Source organism: Phoca vitulina, unplaced genomic scaffold (genome assembly GCF_004348235.1).
Source record: "Phoca vitulina isolate PV1807 unplaced genomic scaffold, GSC_HSeal_1.0 scaffold45, whole genome shotgun sequence".
Classification (NCBI taxonomy): Eukaryota; Metazoa; Chordata; class Mammalia; order Carnivora; family Phocidae; genus Phoca; species Phoca vitulina.
Window position 1 is genome coordinate 10,986,328 of NW_022589748.1, and position 13,708 is coordinate 11,000,035.

A 13,708-nucleotide genomic window follows, 5' to 3' on the forward strand; every position below is an offset into this window, starting at 1 on the left:
AGTCCATTGGAGTGAACTGGGAGTCCCAAGCATAGTGGCTTCTCATTGGCTGAGTTGTGATGGCCTCACTTTGGCTGGGCTGTTGCTGGGTGAAGGGGAAATCTCCTTCTACTGGGTAGACTTTTTCCTCTTGCAAGTACAAGCTAAGTCTTTCTCTCTCTCTCTTTTTTTATAAGCTGTTTCTTGTTGGTTCTGGAAAGGGCTGCAAGGAGGGATAGGACATGAGAGCTCCCCCCTCTGGGCTCCCAACTTTTTTTTTTTTTTTAAAGTAAGCTCTGATGAGGGATAGAAGCAGAGAAATGTTCGTCTTTAGCCCAGAAGGCTGATCTAAAGCCTGTGTAGTTCCAACAAGGATCAAATACATGCTGGCTGCTACATCCTTTTTTTTTTTTTTTTTTTTGGCTGCTACATTCTTAAAGGGTCTCATGATTGTCTGTACGTGTCACCAATAGTTAATATCGAACTGAATGATAAGCACCAGAGAAATCTTGTGAAGGTAGTTTTACAAGTAGAAATTCGAAGAAGAGGGGCACCTGGGTGGCTCAGTTGGTTGAGTGCCTGACTCTTGATTACCCCTTGAGTCGTGATTTCAGGGTCCTGGGATCCAGCCCTGTGTGGGTTCCGAGTGGGGCTCTGTGCTCAGTGAGGAGTCAGCTTGAGATTCTGTCCCTCCCCCCTCACCACCTCCGCCCCTCGTGCTCTCCTTTCCTCTGTAAAATAACTAAATAAAGTCTTAAAAAAAAAAAAGAAATTTGAAGAAGACATTGATGATTTAATATTCCCTGCGTGTCCCTTCCCCCTTGAGCACTAAGCATATAGCCACCAGCTTCATACAGCAAAGGTGCCGCTCTTTCTGCCCCCAGGTCTTGTCCCTGCGCTACAATAAAAGCACCGTTTTGCACTGAAAACATCTCAAGAATTCTTCCTTGACCACCCACTCGTGGCCCCACATCAAGCTCTACGTCCAACGTGGAGCTCGAACTCAGGACACTGAAATCAAGAGTCGCATGCTCTACCCACGGAGCCAGCCAGGTGTCCCCCAACTTCATTCTGAATAAGCTTTTTCCCCTTCAGTTTCACACAAGGAATTCTACAGGTAGCCAAGCAGGTACAACCCCTTATCCTGTTTACAAGATAAAATTTCAAAACCCATATCTTGTTTCCAAGATAAACAATAAGTAGGCCTCCCGTAAGAGGATTTAGCAACACCGTTTTTGTCCCGCATAGTTCACCCTAACTTTATCATGGCCATTGGCTTTTATCCAGGGGAGAAACAAGCTTCTCACTAATTCATGACCAGAGGTGGTTCAGTGTCTAGCAGCGAGACCCCCACCGAAGTTACGTTATTCTTCCCTGAACGGGGGAGATCCGGAGCTACGTCCGCAGATGTTTGCATTTCAAAAAGATGACTTCCAGCTCCAGGAGTCCCTGAGTTATGAAAATTCCTAGAGGCCGACTTAACCACGGTAGAGATTTACATACATTTGAAAAGGACCAAGAAAGAAATTCTGAAACAAAAGCAGGGAGGGGGGAAGTCACACGCCTTCTTTTCAACCGGGAGAATTAAGCCTCTTAGTTTTCATCTGGATTTGCCCGTCCAGGTGTTGTTCGCGAGGCGTGTTGTGCTTAGGTGTGTGCTGCGGGCGGGTGTCGCGTAGGCGCGGGTTGTGTTGACATTGCGCGTGAAGCTGATCAGGAGGCGTTGGGTGCGGGGGAGGGTATGTGTGATGTGGGAGGTTTTTCAGAGTTGAGTGGGGTTGAAATGCTGGGCTGGGGTGTGTTCCGTGTGGATTCTGCACATGAGGAGGGGCGTGCGCTTGGGGTGGCGATGAGTGGAATTACTAAGCCCACAACCTGGTTACGGTGAACAATAACGAGGATACCCCAGAGGGCTAAGGTCTAATTCCGCGGTGGTTTTTTTCGTTTTGTTTGCTTGTTTGTTTTTAAGTAGCCTCCACTGTGGAGCCCACCGCCCGGAACCCACCACCCCGAGATCAAGACCCCAAGATCAAGACCTGAGCTGAGGTCTCGAGTCAGAGGCCCAAGGCACTGAGCCACCCAGGGGCTCCTAATTCTGCAGTTTCTAAACGCAATTCTGAGGGGCGCCCGGCTGGCTGAGTCGGTAGGGCCGGTGACTCTTGGACTCAGAGTTGCGGGTTTGAGCCCCAATTTGGGTGTAGAAATTACTTTTTAAAAATGATAGTAGATAAATAAATAAAATAAAAGCAATTCGGGAGGCCGCCCTCCTCCACCTTGTAGTCTGAGGGCTTAAGGACTACAATTCCCAGGATGCCCCGTTCCCCCACCAACGGAGAACCCAGATCTCTAATTGGAGGGCCTGGAATGGGCTGGTCAGAAAGGAGGCAGCTGGCCAATGGATGAGCTGGAACGAATCGAAACCCAGGCTGATTGCGCCGAGGCTGGTTGGAATCTTTGGCGCTTTGGTTTCAGTGGTGGATATTTGATGGGCGGGAGAGGCGACCAATGAAAAGGCTGGGAGGAGGAGCCAGAGGGTGAGGGCGGGGAGAGGTGTTGACTAGCAGACGGTTAACCCAATGACGGGCGGAAGTCGCTGGAGGGGGCCGGGCGAGGCGTCTAGAGGCGGGGGACTGTGGTCGGCGGGTGTACGCTATGGCGGAGCCGGTGAGGAAACGGGGCCGCCGGCCTCGGGGCGGCGGTGTCGGCCTCGGAGCTCGCGGGGCCCGGGGCGGCCGGGGCCGGCGTCCTCGCGTCCCGCGGTCTCCAGCCCATCGCACCCTGGACTCGGAGTTTGTGGACTTGGTCAGCGACAGCGACGAGGATATCCTGGAGGTCGCAACGGCGCGCGGCGCCGCGGACTCGGTCGAGGACCCTCTCCCGGAGCCCCCAGTGCCGGCCGCCCCCCGGGACGACAGCGACAGTGACAGCGAAGGAGCGGACGCACCGCCTGCCGGAGCCCCGCGGGCCCCGGTCAGGCGGCGGCGGCGGCTGCTGCTGGATCCGGGGGAGGCACCGGTTGTTCCGGTGTACTCCGGGAAGGTGCAGCCCGGTCCCGGGAGGACTAGCGCAGAAGGGCTGGGTTTGGGGACTGCTGGAGGTTAGGCTTCTGGGGTTGGTCTTGGGGGACTAAATGGAAGCAGGGATTGGGGCAGAGAGATGCAGGGTTTCTGAAGATTGGAGAGGTGAAGAGGTTTGCAGTGTGTTGGGAGTTTGGGATTCCGGGGAGCTGGAGTGTCGGGAGCAGAGAGAGGCTTAGGGGCCGGGATCCCTGATGCTTCAGAGAGGGGCTGGCAGGACCTGGGACTGGGATTTGGGGCGTGTTGGGTTTTGAGGTTGGGGCCCTTTGCTAAGGATCCAGGAAGCTGGGGTCGTGGAAGTTCAGAGAAGACTGGGGACTCCAGGTGGTAGGGTGAGCTAGGGATCTGGGATTTCCCAGGATTCCGAGATAGCGGGGTGGCTAGCAGCCTAGTAAGAGGGTAAAAGAACTAAACTTGCATCCTCAGAATGCCTTGGGGAAAGGGGGTGTAGTAGTAAGTAGACTCCAGTTTTGGATCTTGGGGAAGCTGGGCTCCTAACTCCCCCAGAGAGGGCTTGGACTTGGGAGTTGGAGGAAGGGAAGAGTCATCTTGTTTTCCCTTTCAGTGGAAGGAGGACTTGGGATTGATTCACTTTTGTCTTTACAGGTGAAAAGCAGCCTTCATCTCATCCCGGATCACGAGTCCCTCCTGAAACTCTGTCCCCCAGAGGCTGAGGAAGGTAGGGGTGGGCTTCCAGGGAGAGGTGCCTAGTGCTGGCCTCTCTGAGGAAGCTTCCTGGAGTTTACATCCCTGTGGTCTGTTTTTCCCTGAAGGGGAAGGGCCTGGGAGAGGTGACGCCTGCTTCCTAGCCAGAAAAACGCTCCAGTCCTGAATTGAGATGGAGCGTTAACCAGGAGGCATAGGAAATGCTGCCGAACCACCCTTCCCCCCCACCTGATAGGCACAAGAGTGTGCTCATCTACAGATTTCTAGGCCATCTCCAGAGATTCTGAGTCTGTAATCCTGGGGGCCCAGGAGGAGGAACTGTTGAGATTCTGTAACATCTTGATACATCTGCAACAAGTTCCTTGGGAACATTCTGGAGCCAGCATGGTGTTCTTTGAGTCTTATCAGGGCTGCCAGCCTTGGTCCTCCCCCAGTGATGTGGTTTTTGCAAACCACCCAAAGGCAGTGAGTAGGAATCAAGTTTAATAAGGAATTGCTCCAGTGGGCAAATGCAGCCCTTGGACCGAGACTTCTACACCATGAGCAAGTGTGGTAGGCCGATCAAGAGCTGATTTAGGAACCAGCTGGCCTGGGTTTGAATCTCAGCTCTACCCTTTAGTAGCTAGCTGTGTGACCTTGGGCAGGTTCATCTCTCAGTGCTTCAGTTTTGTCATCGGGAAAATGGGGATGACTGTGGACCTATGTCAAAGGATTTTGGTGAGAGTTAATTAAAGAGAATACATAGAGAGCCTTCTCTTGGGCCACATATACGGTTTAGGACAGTACCTGGAGCGTACAAGTGAAAAGGTACCTCTGCCCTTGCTTCTCCAGACGTAGGCCCAGTAGTGCTGGGCATCTCCCGGGAGCTTGTCAGAAAGGCAGAATCTTGGGTCTGCAGCAACTGCCACGTTTATCGAGGACAGGGTTTCTCAGCCTCAGCACCACTGACATTTGGACTGAGTAATTCTTTGTGTGCAGCTGTCCTGTGCCTTGTGGGACGTTCAGCAACATTCTGACCCATACCCACCGGAGGCCAGTATCACACACTCTAACCCCTTCCCCTCCTCACTGTGACAACAGAAATTGTCTTGAGACGTTGCCGCGTGTCCCTTGGGAGGCGAAATTGCCTCTGGTCAAGAGCCGCTGATCTAGGATTTATTATCATTGCTTTGTTTCTGCAGTATTTATTTTTATGATTAATGATGATCCTTTGTTGGTGGCAAACAAATGGAAAAGAGCCTCTATTCTAGAATAAATCTCTAGTTTCCTGTTATAAGAAATTTTAGTTACAGTGAGGGATCTAAAGGAAGATATTAAATATTACAGAGGTATGGATGGCAAGATGTGATAGTGATGCTCACATGGATGAAATTTGAGAAATACAGGCTAAGAGGGCTCGTACTTATCTCTTTACCTCGTTCCCTCCCTGCGCCACGCCACCTCCTACCCCATGCTCCCTAGTCTCTCTCTGCCCATCCAATCGAGTACAGGAAGGAAATAAGAGAAACCTTTTTTTTTCTTTAAGATTTATTTATTTATTTGAGAGAGAGAGAGAGAGTACACAGAGGGGGAGGGAGAAGCAGACTCCTCACTCATCAGGGAACCCAATGTGGGGCTTGATCGCAGGACCCTGGGATCATGACCTGAGCCGAAGGCAGATGCTTAACTGGCTGAGCCACCCAGGCCCCCCAAGAGGAACATTTAAAAAAAAAATCCTTTGGCAACATTTGCTTTAAAGTATGTTTTATCACACACGTAATGGTACATACATGTGTAATAAGGAGTACACGTGTATTAGGTAAATACATATCTCCTAGGTTATGTGTATTTTTTTGTGGGATGCAGCTGATCAAAAAAGTGAGGAGAGATTAAGTTAATCATAACTTAGTTGGAGCGGGCCACTTTGTGACTGTCCACATTCACCATGCCGGCTCGTGCCTTAGCACGGGGCCCAGACACTCCTGGCAGACCCCAGCTCATCCTTTTCTCTGCAGCAGGCATTTCCCTATGACTTCCAGCACTTCCCCAGCATTATTGCGTGGTTGTGTGTGTGTGCACGCGTGCGCGTTTTGGGGCTCCTCAGTTTCCTCCTTTCTGGGGACCTTGTGAAGCCCCTGACATGCCTCTGCTTGATCTCTTGCTGCCCTCCCTTACCTGACCTCTTTCACTTTTGTTCCTCTGTCCCCAGAGACAGATATGGCAGATTCTAGCAGTCCCCATGCTGAGGATGCCCCGTTTCCAGATTCTCCCTGGAAGAAGAAGCTGAGGAGTAAGGATAGAGAAGAGAAGACAAAGGACGTGTTTCTGTGAGTGAGGCCGGGGCACTGGGGCCCCCGGAGCAGAAAGGGAGCCGGAGGGGTAGGCTGAGGTGGGCAGGATCCTCGGGTGGCTCCTGAAAGGGTAAGGAGAAGGGATGGAGGGAGTGGAGGGAGTCTCCAGGCTCAGGTGAGGGATAAAGTTCCTGGGAGGAGAAGTGGGCCCTTCAGGGAGTGGAACGTCTCATCTCTGTGTCTGACCGGGTGTGGCTGTGGAGATGGCCCTCGTGCTTCAAATCCAGCTAGCCGTCTCTTTAACTGTCTCCGTGGTTCACTTCCCTTTTCTGGAAAATGGGGATAATGATGCCACCTGTGTCAGAATTTCTGAGTAGATTAAGAGTTAACACTTGGCATATAGTAAGTACTTGGTGTCCGTTGGATGTTATCAGATATTCACCTGGGAAGTGACTTACCTTAAATGTTGGGCATTTAAAATAAATAAATGAACGAACGAACGAACGAATGAATGTTAGGCGTTTTCCTCACTAATATTTGGGCCCTATAAGTATAAAAATGATGACTCAGATTTTCCCTGACTTTACCTCCCCCTGTCGCTGGGGGGTGCTCCCTCTTGATTATCCAGCTCCCCCTCTTGGTCAGGAGGAGAGGTGTGGGACTGGAGTCCCCTCCCCTTCCTCCATCCCAGCCCTCTCTTCTCTTTGCAGGTTTCAAGATACCTCTCCTTTGCCCTCACCTTTGTCAAGGACCAAAAGCAGAAAGCATACTCGGGCACTCCAGAAGTTAAGGTGCCAAGGGCGGGGAGCTCGCTGGGGTAGAGAAGGGCAGTTTAGCGGGTGCCCCACCCTGCCTGACCCAGAGTCCTTTCTGCACCCCAGGGAGGTGAGCAAGCGCCTCCAAGATCTCCGTTCCTGCCTGAGTCCCAAGCAGCGCCAGGGCCAGGATCACCAGAACCAAGAGGATGAGGTGGTCCTGGTGGAGGGCCCCACCCTTCCAGAGAGCCCCCGACTCTTCCCGCTGAAAATCCGGTGCCGGGCTGATGTGGTCAGACTGCCCGTCAGAATGGCAAGTGCCTGAGGGGCCGGTGGGAGAAGGGTCCCCGGAGCTGCCTGTGGAGCGAGCGCGATGTGTGGGCAGAAGGCACGGTGTCCCGCTTTGCCCATCCTGCCGGTGCTCCTCCAGGCCCCCCGAGCCTTGGGTTCGCTCTTCCCTCTGTGCCGATGGTCTTTTCCTCACTCTCCCTTCTCCGGCAAACTGCCCACCCACGACCCTTCAGCGCTCCACGTAAGCATCCTGAGAGGCTTGGCTTGGTAGCCCCCTCCCTCCTTCCTTCCTTCCCTCAGACCCTGTGCTTCCCACGAGTGCTGGCTTTGACGGTGTTCCACACACACGTGTCACTCAGGCATTCGGAGCTCCCCCAGCTTCCTGGTGAAAAGGACCATTTTTGTAGGGATGAGCCCGATGCCAAAACAAGAGTGATAACAGAATTGACCATTTGTTGAGCTGCGTCAGGGAAGCCACTGAGCCAGACGTTGCAAACACGCAGCCCATGGCTTTAGCAAGTGCCATCTTCCTTCTTTCACCCTGTAGATGTAGAATGCTTTCATTTATTTATTTTCTTTTTTTTTTTTTTTATTTTTTTTTTAAAGATTTTATTTATTTATTTGACAGAGAGAGAGAGACAGCGAGAGCAGGAACACAAGCAGGGGGAGTGGGAGAGGGAGAAGCAGGCTTCCCGCCGAGCAGGGAGCCCGATGTGGGACTCGATCCCAGGACCCTGGGATCATGACCTGAGCCGAAGGCAGACGCTTAACGACTGAGCCACCCAGGCGCCCTCATTTATTTATTTTCTAAAAAGGATTTAATTTATTTATTTGTGAGAGAGAGGGAGAGAGAGCACACGCACACACACGAGCCAGGGGAGGGGCAGAGGGAGAAGCCGACGCCCTGCTGAGCTCGATCCCAGAACCCCGGGATCATGACCCGAGCCGAAGGCAGAGGCCTAACTGACTGAGCCAGCCAGGCGCCCCTGTAGAATGCTTTGAAAACATAGGGGCTCGTTGCCAACCCTTGCAATGAGTGATTTCCTAAGAAGGACCAGACGCCTGGCTTCTCTTACGTAGGGAGACACAGCTGCACCCATCCTCGAGAGCCGGGGACAGCTGGCCTGTCTCAGGGGGCACAAGTCCACTTTGCTGCGGTCCCCACCACTGCCCTTTTCCCTCCTGATCCACGGCTGCTTCAGTTCTTTGTGTTACTGCCCTGAACCCCATATTGACATGACTTTATTCTGTACTTTGCCAGGGATAAATCTATGGAACTCATGGCTGAGGAGCTCAGGAGGTGGTGGGTGGGACGGGGCACATCAGGAGGTGGCCTCTTTTGCTTCTTGTCCCCTCTTCAGTCGGAGCCCCTACAGCGTGTGGTGGACCACATGGCCACCCATCTTGGGGTGTCCCCAAGCAGGATCCTGTTGCTCTTTGGAGAGACAGAGCTGTCTCCTACCGCCACTCCCAGGACCCTAAAGCTCGGAGTGGCCGACATCATCGGTGAGGGGAAGGCAGGGAGGTGGAGCCTTGAGGAGGCCTTTGGCACAGGGAGAGGATAAAGGGAAAGGCCCAGAGGTTGGCTGGGCTTCAGGCCCTGCTTAGGCCCAGCTTCCCCATCTTCCTTCCCACAGACTGCGTGGTGCTAGCAAGTTCGCCCGAGGCCTCGGAGATGTCCCATCTGCTCCAGCTGCGGGTGCAGGGAAAGGAGAAACACCAGACGCTGGAAGTCTCGCTGTCTCCGGTGAGTTGAGTGGGAGGCGTGGCCATCCATGCCCCTCACCCTTTACTCTGCCATCCTGTCTCTCCCGTCAGTTAACCGAGGGGGGGCTTCCTTCTGGTCCTGAGTGGTTCAGGTTCCCGCCCATCCTAGAGAGTGGCAGAAGCCCATCATTCAACTTCCCTCCCCTTTGGGCTAGGAACCTCTGCTCTAGTCTCCTGACTCCTCCTCCTGGGTAAAATGGAAAGGCCCCTTGTTTTTTTGTTTTTTTTAAAGATTTTATTTATTTATTTGAGAGAGAGAGAATGAGAGAGAGCACATGAGAGTGGGGAGGGTCAGAGGGAGAAGCAGACTCCCTGCCGAGCAGGGAGCCCGATGCGGGACTCGATCCAGGGACTCCAGGATCATGACCTGAGCCGAAGGCAGTCGCTTAACCAACTGAGCCACCCAGGCGCCCTGTTTTTTTGTTTTTAAAGATTTTATTTATTTATTTGACAGAGAGAGACACAGCGAGAGAGGGAACACAAGCAGGGGGAGTGGGAGAGGGAGAAGCAGGCTTCCGGCTAAGCAGGGAGCCCGATGCGGGGCTTGATCCCAGGACACTGGGATCATGACCTGAGCCGAAGGCAGCCGCTTAACGACTGAGCCACCCAGGTGCCCCATGGAAAGGCCCCTTGTGACAGTGAAACCTGTCAGAGTAACAGCACCAAGCTTCTAAGTGACAGTGCCCGTGCTAGAGAGAATTCATGGTCAGGGGCTTGGTGAGTTTCCCAGCCAAGTTAGATGGAAACCGCTCTTGTTACACTCATTTAACTAATAGGGATGCGGGTCTAGAGAAGGGGGGTAATTTGCAGTCTTTGTCTCCTCGGGCTTGCTGTGACCAAATGCCACGAACCGGCTGGCTTGAAACAAATGTATTCCCTCCCAGGCCTGGAGACCTGGAGTCGGAAACCGAGGGGTCAGCAGGGCCATGCTCCCTCTGAGACCCCGGGTGGAATCCTTCCTGGCTTCTGGGGGTGGCCACCAGTCCGCGGCGCTCTCCATGGCCTGCCACTGCATTACCCCGGTCTCTGCCTCTGTGGTCACATGGGGTCATCCCTGTGTGTTTCTGCGTGTGCATCTTCTTGCAAGGACACCAGTCATTGGGACCCACCCTCATCGAGTGTGTGCCCTCCTCTTAACCCGATTACATCTACAAAGGCCCTATTTCCAAATAAGGTCCCACTCGCACTCACCAGTGTGCTTGGGACTACAAAGGATCTGTAACACTTGCCCAAGGTCGAGCACCAGTTGAGTGGGAGAGCCTGGCCTCCAGCTCAGGTCATCTTCATTCCACTCTAGGGTCTGGGCTGTCTGCATCACGGTGACAGATGCCTGCATTGGGACGTGAGGAACCGGGGGCTTGCAGAACCTGCCTGACCCAGAGCCTACATCCCGAGCCTTGGGCTGTAGCCCAGTCCCCTAGAGAGGAGCCCGACTGCACTGGCTTCTTTGTCCACTCGCCCTCCCCTCGTGGGCTCTGACTGTACTTGTGTTTTCTTGTCCTCTCTGTCCCGAGCGCTCTGTCCATCTCTACAAATTCTCAGCCTTTCCTTTCAAATTCTTTTTTTTTAAATAAGATTTTATTGTATTAAAAAAAATTTTTTTTAAAGATTTTATTTATTTATTTGAGAAAGAGAGGGGCAGGAAGGATAGAGGGACAGGGACAAGCAGACTTCATGCCTGAGATCATGACCTGACCCAAAACCCAAGAGTCGGACACTTAACCGACTGACCCATCCAGGCGCCCCTTAAGATTTGTTTTTTTTTGTTTTTTTTTAAGATTTTATTTATTTATTTGACAGAGAAAGAGAGAGCACAAGTAGGCAGAGTGGCAGGTAGAGGGAAAGGGAGAGGCAGGCTCTCTGCTGAGCAGGGAGCCGGACGTGGGGCTTGATCCCAGGGTCCTGGGGTTGAGCCCTGCATCGGGCTCCCTGCTCAGCGGGAAGCCTGCTTCTCCCTCTCCCACTCCCCCTGCTTGTGTTCCCTCTCTCGCTTTGTCTCCCTCTGTCAAATAAATAAGTAAAAATCTTAAAAAAAAAAAAAAAAAAAGGTTAGTTTTTAAGTAATCTCTACACCCAGTATGGGGCTCAAACTCAAAACCCCGAGATCAAGAGTCGCACGCTCTTCCGACTGAGCCAGCCAGGCGCCCCCCCTCCCCGCCGCCCTTCAAATTCTTACCTTCATTTTTTTCCTCTCTGTCCAGGATTCTCCTCTCAAGACCCTCATGTCCCGCTATGAGGAGGCCATGGGACTCTCAGGCCACAAGCTCTCCTTCTTCTTTGATGGGACAAAGCTTTCAGGCAAGGAGCTGCCTGCTGATCTGGGCATGGAATCTGGGGACCTCATCGAGGTCTGGAGCTGAAACTCCCCCTCCCTGTTTGGAGGCCCAGCCTGGACTTGGGGAGAACAGCTGCCCCTTTTGGCCCTATATGGACTTATCCTTAAGCTGATGCAAAATCGAGCAGTGACCTTTGACCCCCCCCCCCTCGTTGACCCTGGTTTCAAGCTGTTAGTTTCCTGGTTAGTTGTGTGGTGGTTGTTGCCGCCCTGGGGGGACTGTGGCTCCATCCACGTGGTCTGCTGCGTTTGCAGCCCCCCGGGGACACAGAGACGGTATCCCTCACCCCCCGCCTTTCCTTCCTTGAAGTGTCTGTTGTATGAAACCGCTCCTATTTAGAGCGAGTGGAAATACATGGGGGGTGGGTGTGGATTCCAGGCCTGGGATTTCTGCCGTGCGCAAGACCAGCACTGGCCCTGGGGTGGGTATCGGATGCAGTTTGCTCAAGGCACACACATGGGTGTGGTTCCCTGAACGAGCCAGCTCACACACACCCTCACTTGAGCAGGGCAGACGGTGGGTTACCCTTTTGTAGGACGGAGTGGATTCTCAGTCTTGCGTGTCTTCCTCGCCCCAGCACCCTTTAGAGCCAACCTTCCTGATGCACACACGTTGTTTAAGGCATAATCGAACACATCCAAGCTTTTTTGTTTGGATCTCAGGATGCTAGTCCACGAAAGCCTTCTCTGGTCTTACAGCTTTCTCTTCCCTGTTTTCTTCCTGCCATTCCGAGCGCCCGTTTTACCGTGTGGATTACACGTCTCTGAACATGAATGTATCCTTGTCAGATGCACTGTTGTGTGTGGGAATATACTTTTGCGACATGTGGTATTACTGTGCTGCAGACCTCGGGCTGTTCTCTCCCTCAACATGTGTTGTTGCTTCTCCGTGCGATTTGAGGCTGGGACCGCTCTGCGGTGTTCCTCGGCGGGCCCCAGCTGTGTCCCACGCGTTCACTAAGTGCTGGACAGCTGGGTGCCTCCAGCTCCTGGCCCGTGAACAAGGCCACGATGGACATCTTCCGTGGCTCCCCTTCTGTGCTTTCGTGGAGGTGACTCCGGCATAGGTACCCGGGATGGGATGACGGGTCAGACTGGTTAACTTCCTATGGTTCTACCAATTTTTTCTTTTGATTGGTCATTGAGCCTCCCGCTTGGGGTTGGGGGGGGGCCCATTTCTCCTTATCCTCATCAGTACTTGTTGCTGCCCTGCTTTCTCATTTTTGCCAGTCTGTTGGATAGAAAGTGGGGGCGGGTTTTATTGTCCATTCATCTGATCGCCAGTAATTGGGGGGATTTCTTCATACACCCAGCAGCCTTTGAGGATCCCTTTCTGTGCACGGCCCTGATGGTTGCAAACAGCTCTCAGCATGGCACTCATGTTTGGTTATTTAGGGGTGCCCTTCACCGAACAGAAATTCTCAATTTTAACGTAGATGCATGAACTGTTTTGTCGTATCATTTGTTGCTTTTTGTTTTCTTACTTAAAAGTAGTTTAGGTGGTTTACATTTTCTGCTGTTAGCTTGTCAGTTTGTCCTTTCACGTTTAGGCTACTAACTAGGGCTGCAGTCCAGCCAGCGCAGCCCGGTATGCACGTTGGCTGGCTTCTCTTCTGTGTGATGAGACGTTGGTTCTCCTTGGTTGATTCTGGGCCGCACTGGCTGCTAAATACTGAGTAGTACTTTTAAACCATTTGAAATCACCTTTGCATATGAGATCCAAGTTTTATATTCACCCCAGAATGAGCCAGTCTTCTCAAGTACTGTCTACTAATAAAGCCATTAATTGTCCACTGTTACGTGGTATAATTTTGGCAAAAGGATGTCACCTTCTAAAACCTTCTTTTGTTGGAATATGGCATTCCTTTGACCTTATAATGTGAGAAAAACAGAAAGAAGCCTCTATAACATTTAAATAATCCACAATAGGGTATCACTCTCATTTTTTTCCCCAGATCTTTTATGTCCATTAATAAGTTTGGACACATTAAAAATGTGTATTCAGTCTCAACAAAATAAATGGGAGTACATTCAACTTGTGTCTACTTGAGGATTTCTGTCTTTGTGGCCCTCGTGGGACCCCCGCTATGGCCCCTTGCATCCATTCTTCCCCCCTCCAGGGTAACAGAACCCCTGGTTTTAGCCAAGTGCAGAGACTTGAGTGAGGACAGCACTTGGCAGCCTCTGTTGTAGCCGGGTGCCAAATTAGCCTCGTGGGTGGAAGGGGGAGAGGGATGCGCCCTGCGGGATGTTTCCAAAAGCGGGCGTGAGCCCCTCTCCTTCACTTTCTTCCTGCTGCTGACACGAGATGACCTTAGGAAAGGAAGCCACATGGGACAGGACAAGGAGAGAAGGAGTCCGGGTCCCACCAACCCTGCACTGCTGACCTCCAGGCTTTCACAGGAAGGGGAACTTCCGTCCTGTTTAAAATCCCTGCTCTCTGAGGATTTCTTTTTTTTAAGATTTTATTTATTCATTTGAGACACAGAGATACAGAGAGAGAGCACGAGCAGGGGGAGAGGAAGAAGCAGGCTCCCCACTGAGTCAGGAGCCCGATAATGGGGCTCG

General features: G+C 52.3%; 1 protein-coding gene across 1 annotated transcript; it reads left to right on the forward strand.

The window, feature by feature from the left end:
• Positions 1-2,631: 2,631 nt before the first annotated feature.
• Positions 2,632-13,175, forward strand: NFATC2IP (nuclear factor of activated T cells 2 interacting protein). The gene is made up of 8 exons (XM_032431018.1): positions 2,632-3,018; positions 3,663-3,735; positions 5,911-6,028; positions 6,703-6,783; positions 6,874-7,060; positions 8,400-8,544; positions 8,676-8,785; positions 11,007-13,175. The coding sequence occupies exons 1-8, from the start codon at positions 2,632-2,634 to the stop codon at positions 11,163-11,165; spliced, it is 1,260 nt and encodes a 419-aa protein (XP_032286909.1). The 3' UTR covers positions 11,166-13,175.
• Positions 13,176-13,708: the final 533 nt, after the last annotated feature.

What these genes read in the sequence shown, in the direction of transcription:
- NFATC2IP (XM_032431018.1), top strand. Translation starts at nt 2,632, where the DNA reads ATGGCGGAGCCGGTGAGGAAACGGGGCCGCCGGCCTCGGGGCGGCGGT. An exon ending in AAGACAAAGGACGTGTTTCT is followed by an intron (nt 6,029 to 6,702) that starts GTGAGTGAGGCC and finishes TTCTCTTTGCAG; the next exon opens with GTTTCAAGATACCTCTCCTT. An exon ending in TGGAAGTCTCGCTGTCTCCG is followed by an intron (nt 8,786 to 11,006) that starts GTGAGTTGAGTG and finishes CTCTCTGTCCAG; the next exon opens with GATTCTCCTCTCAAGACCCT.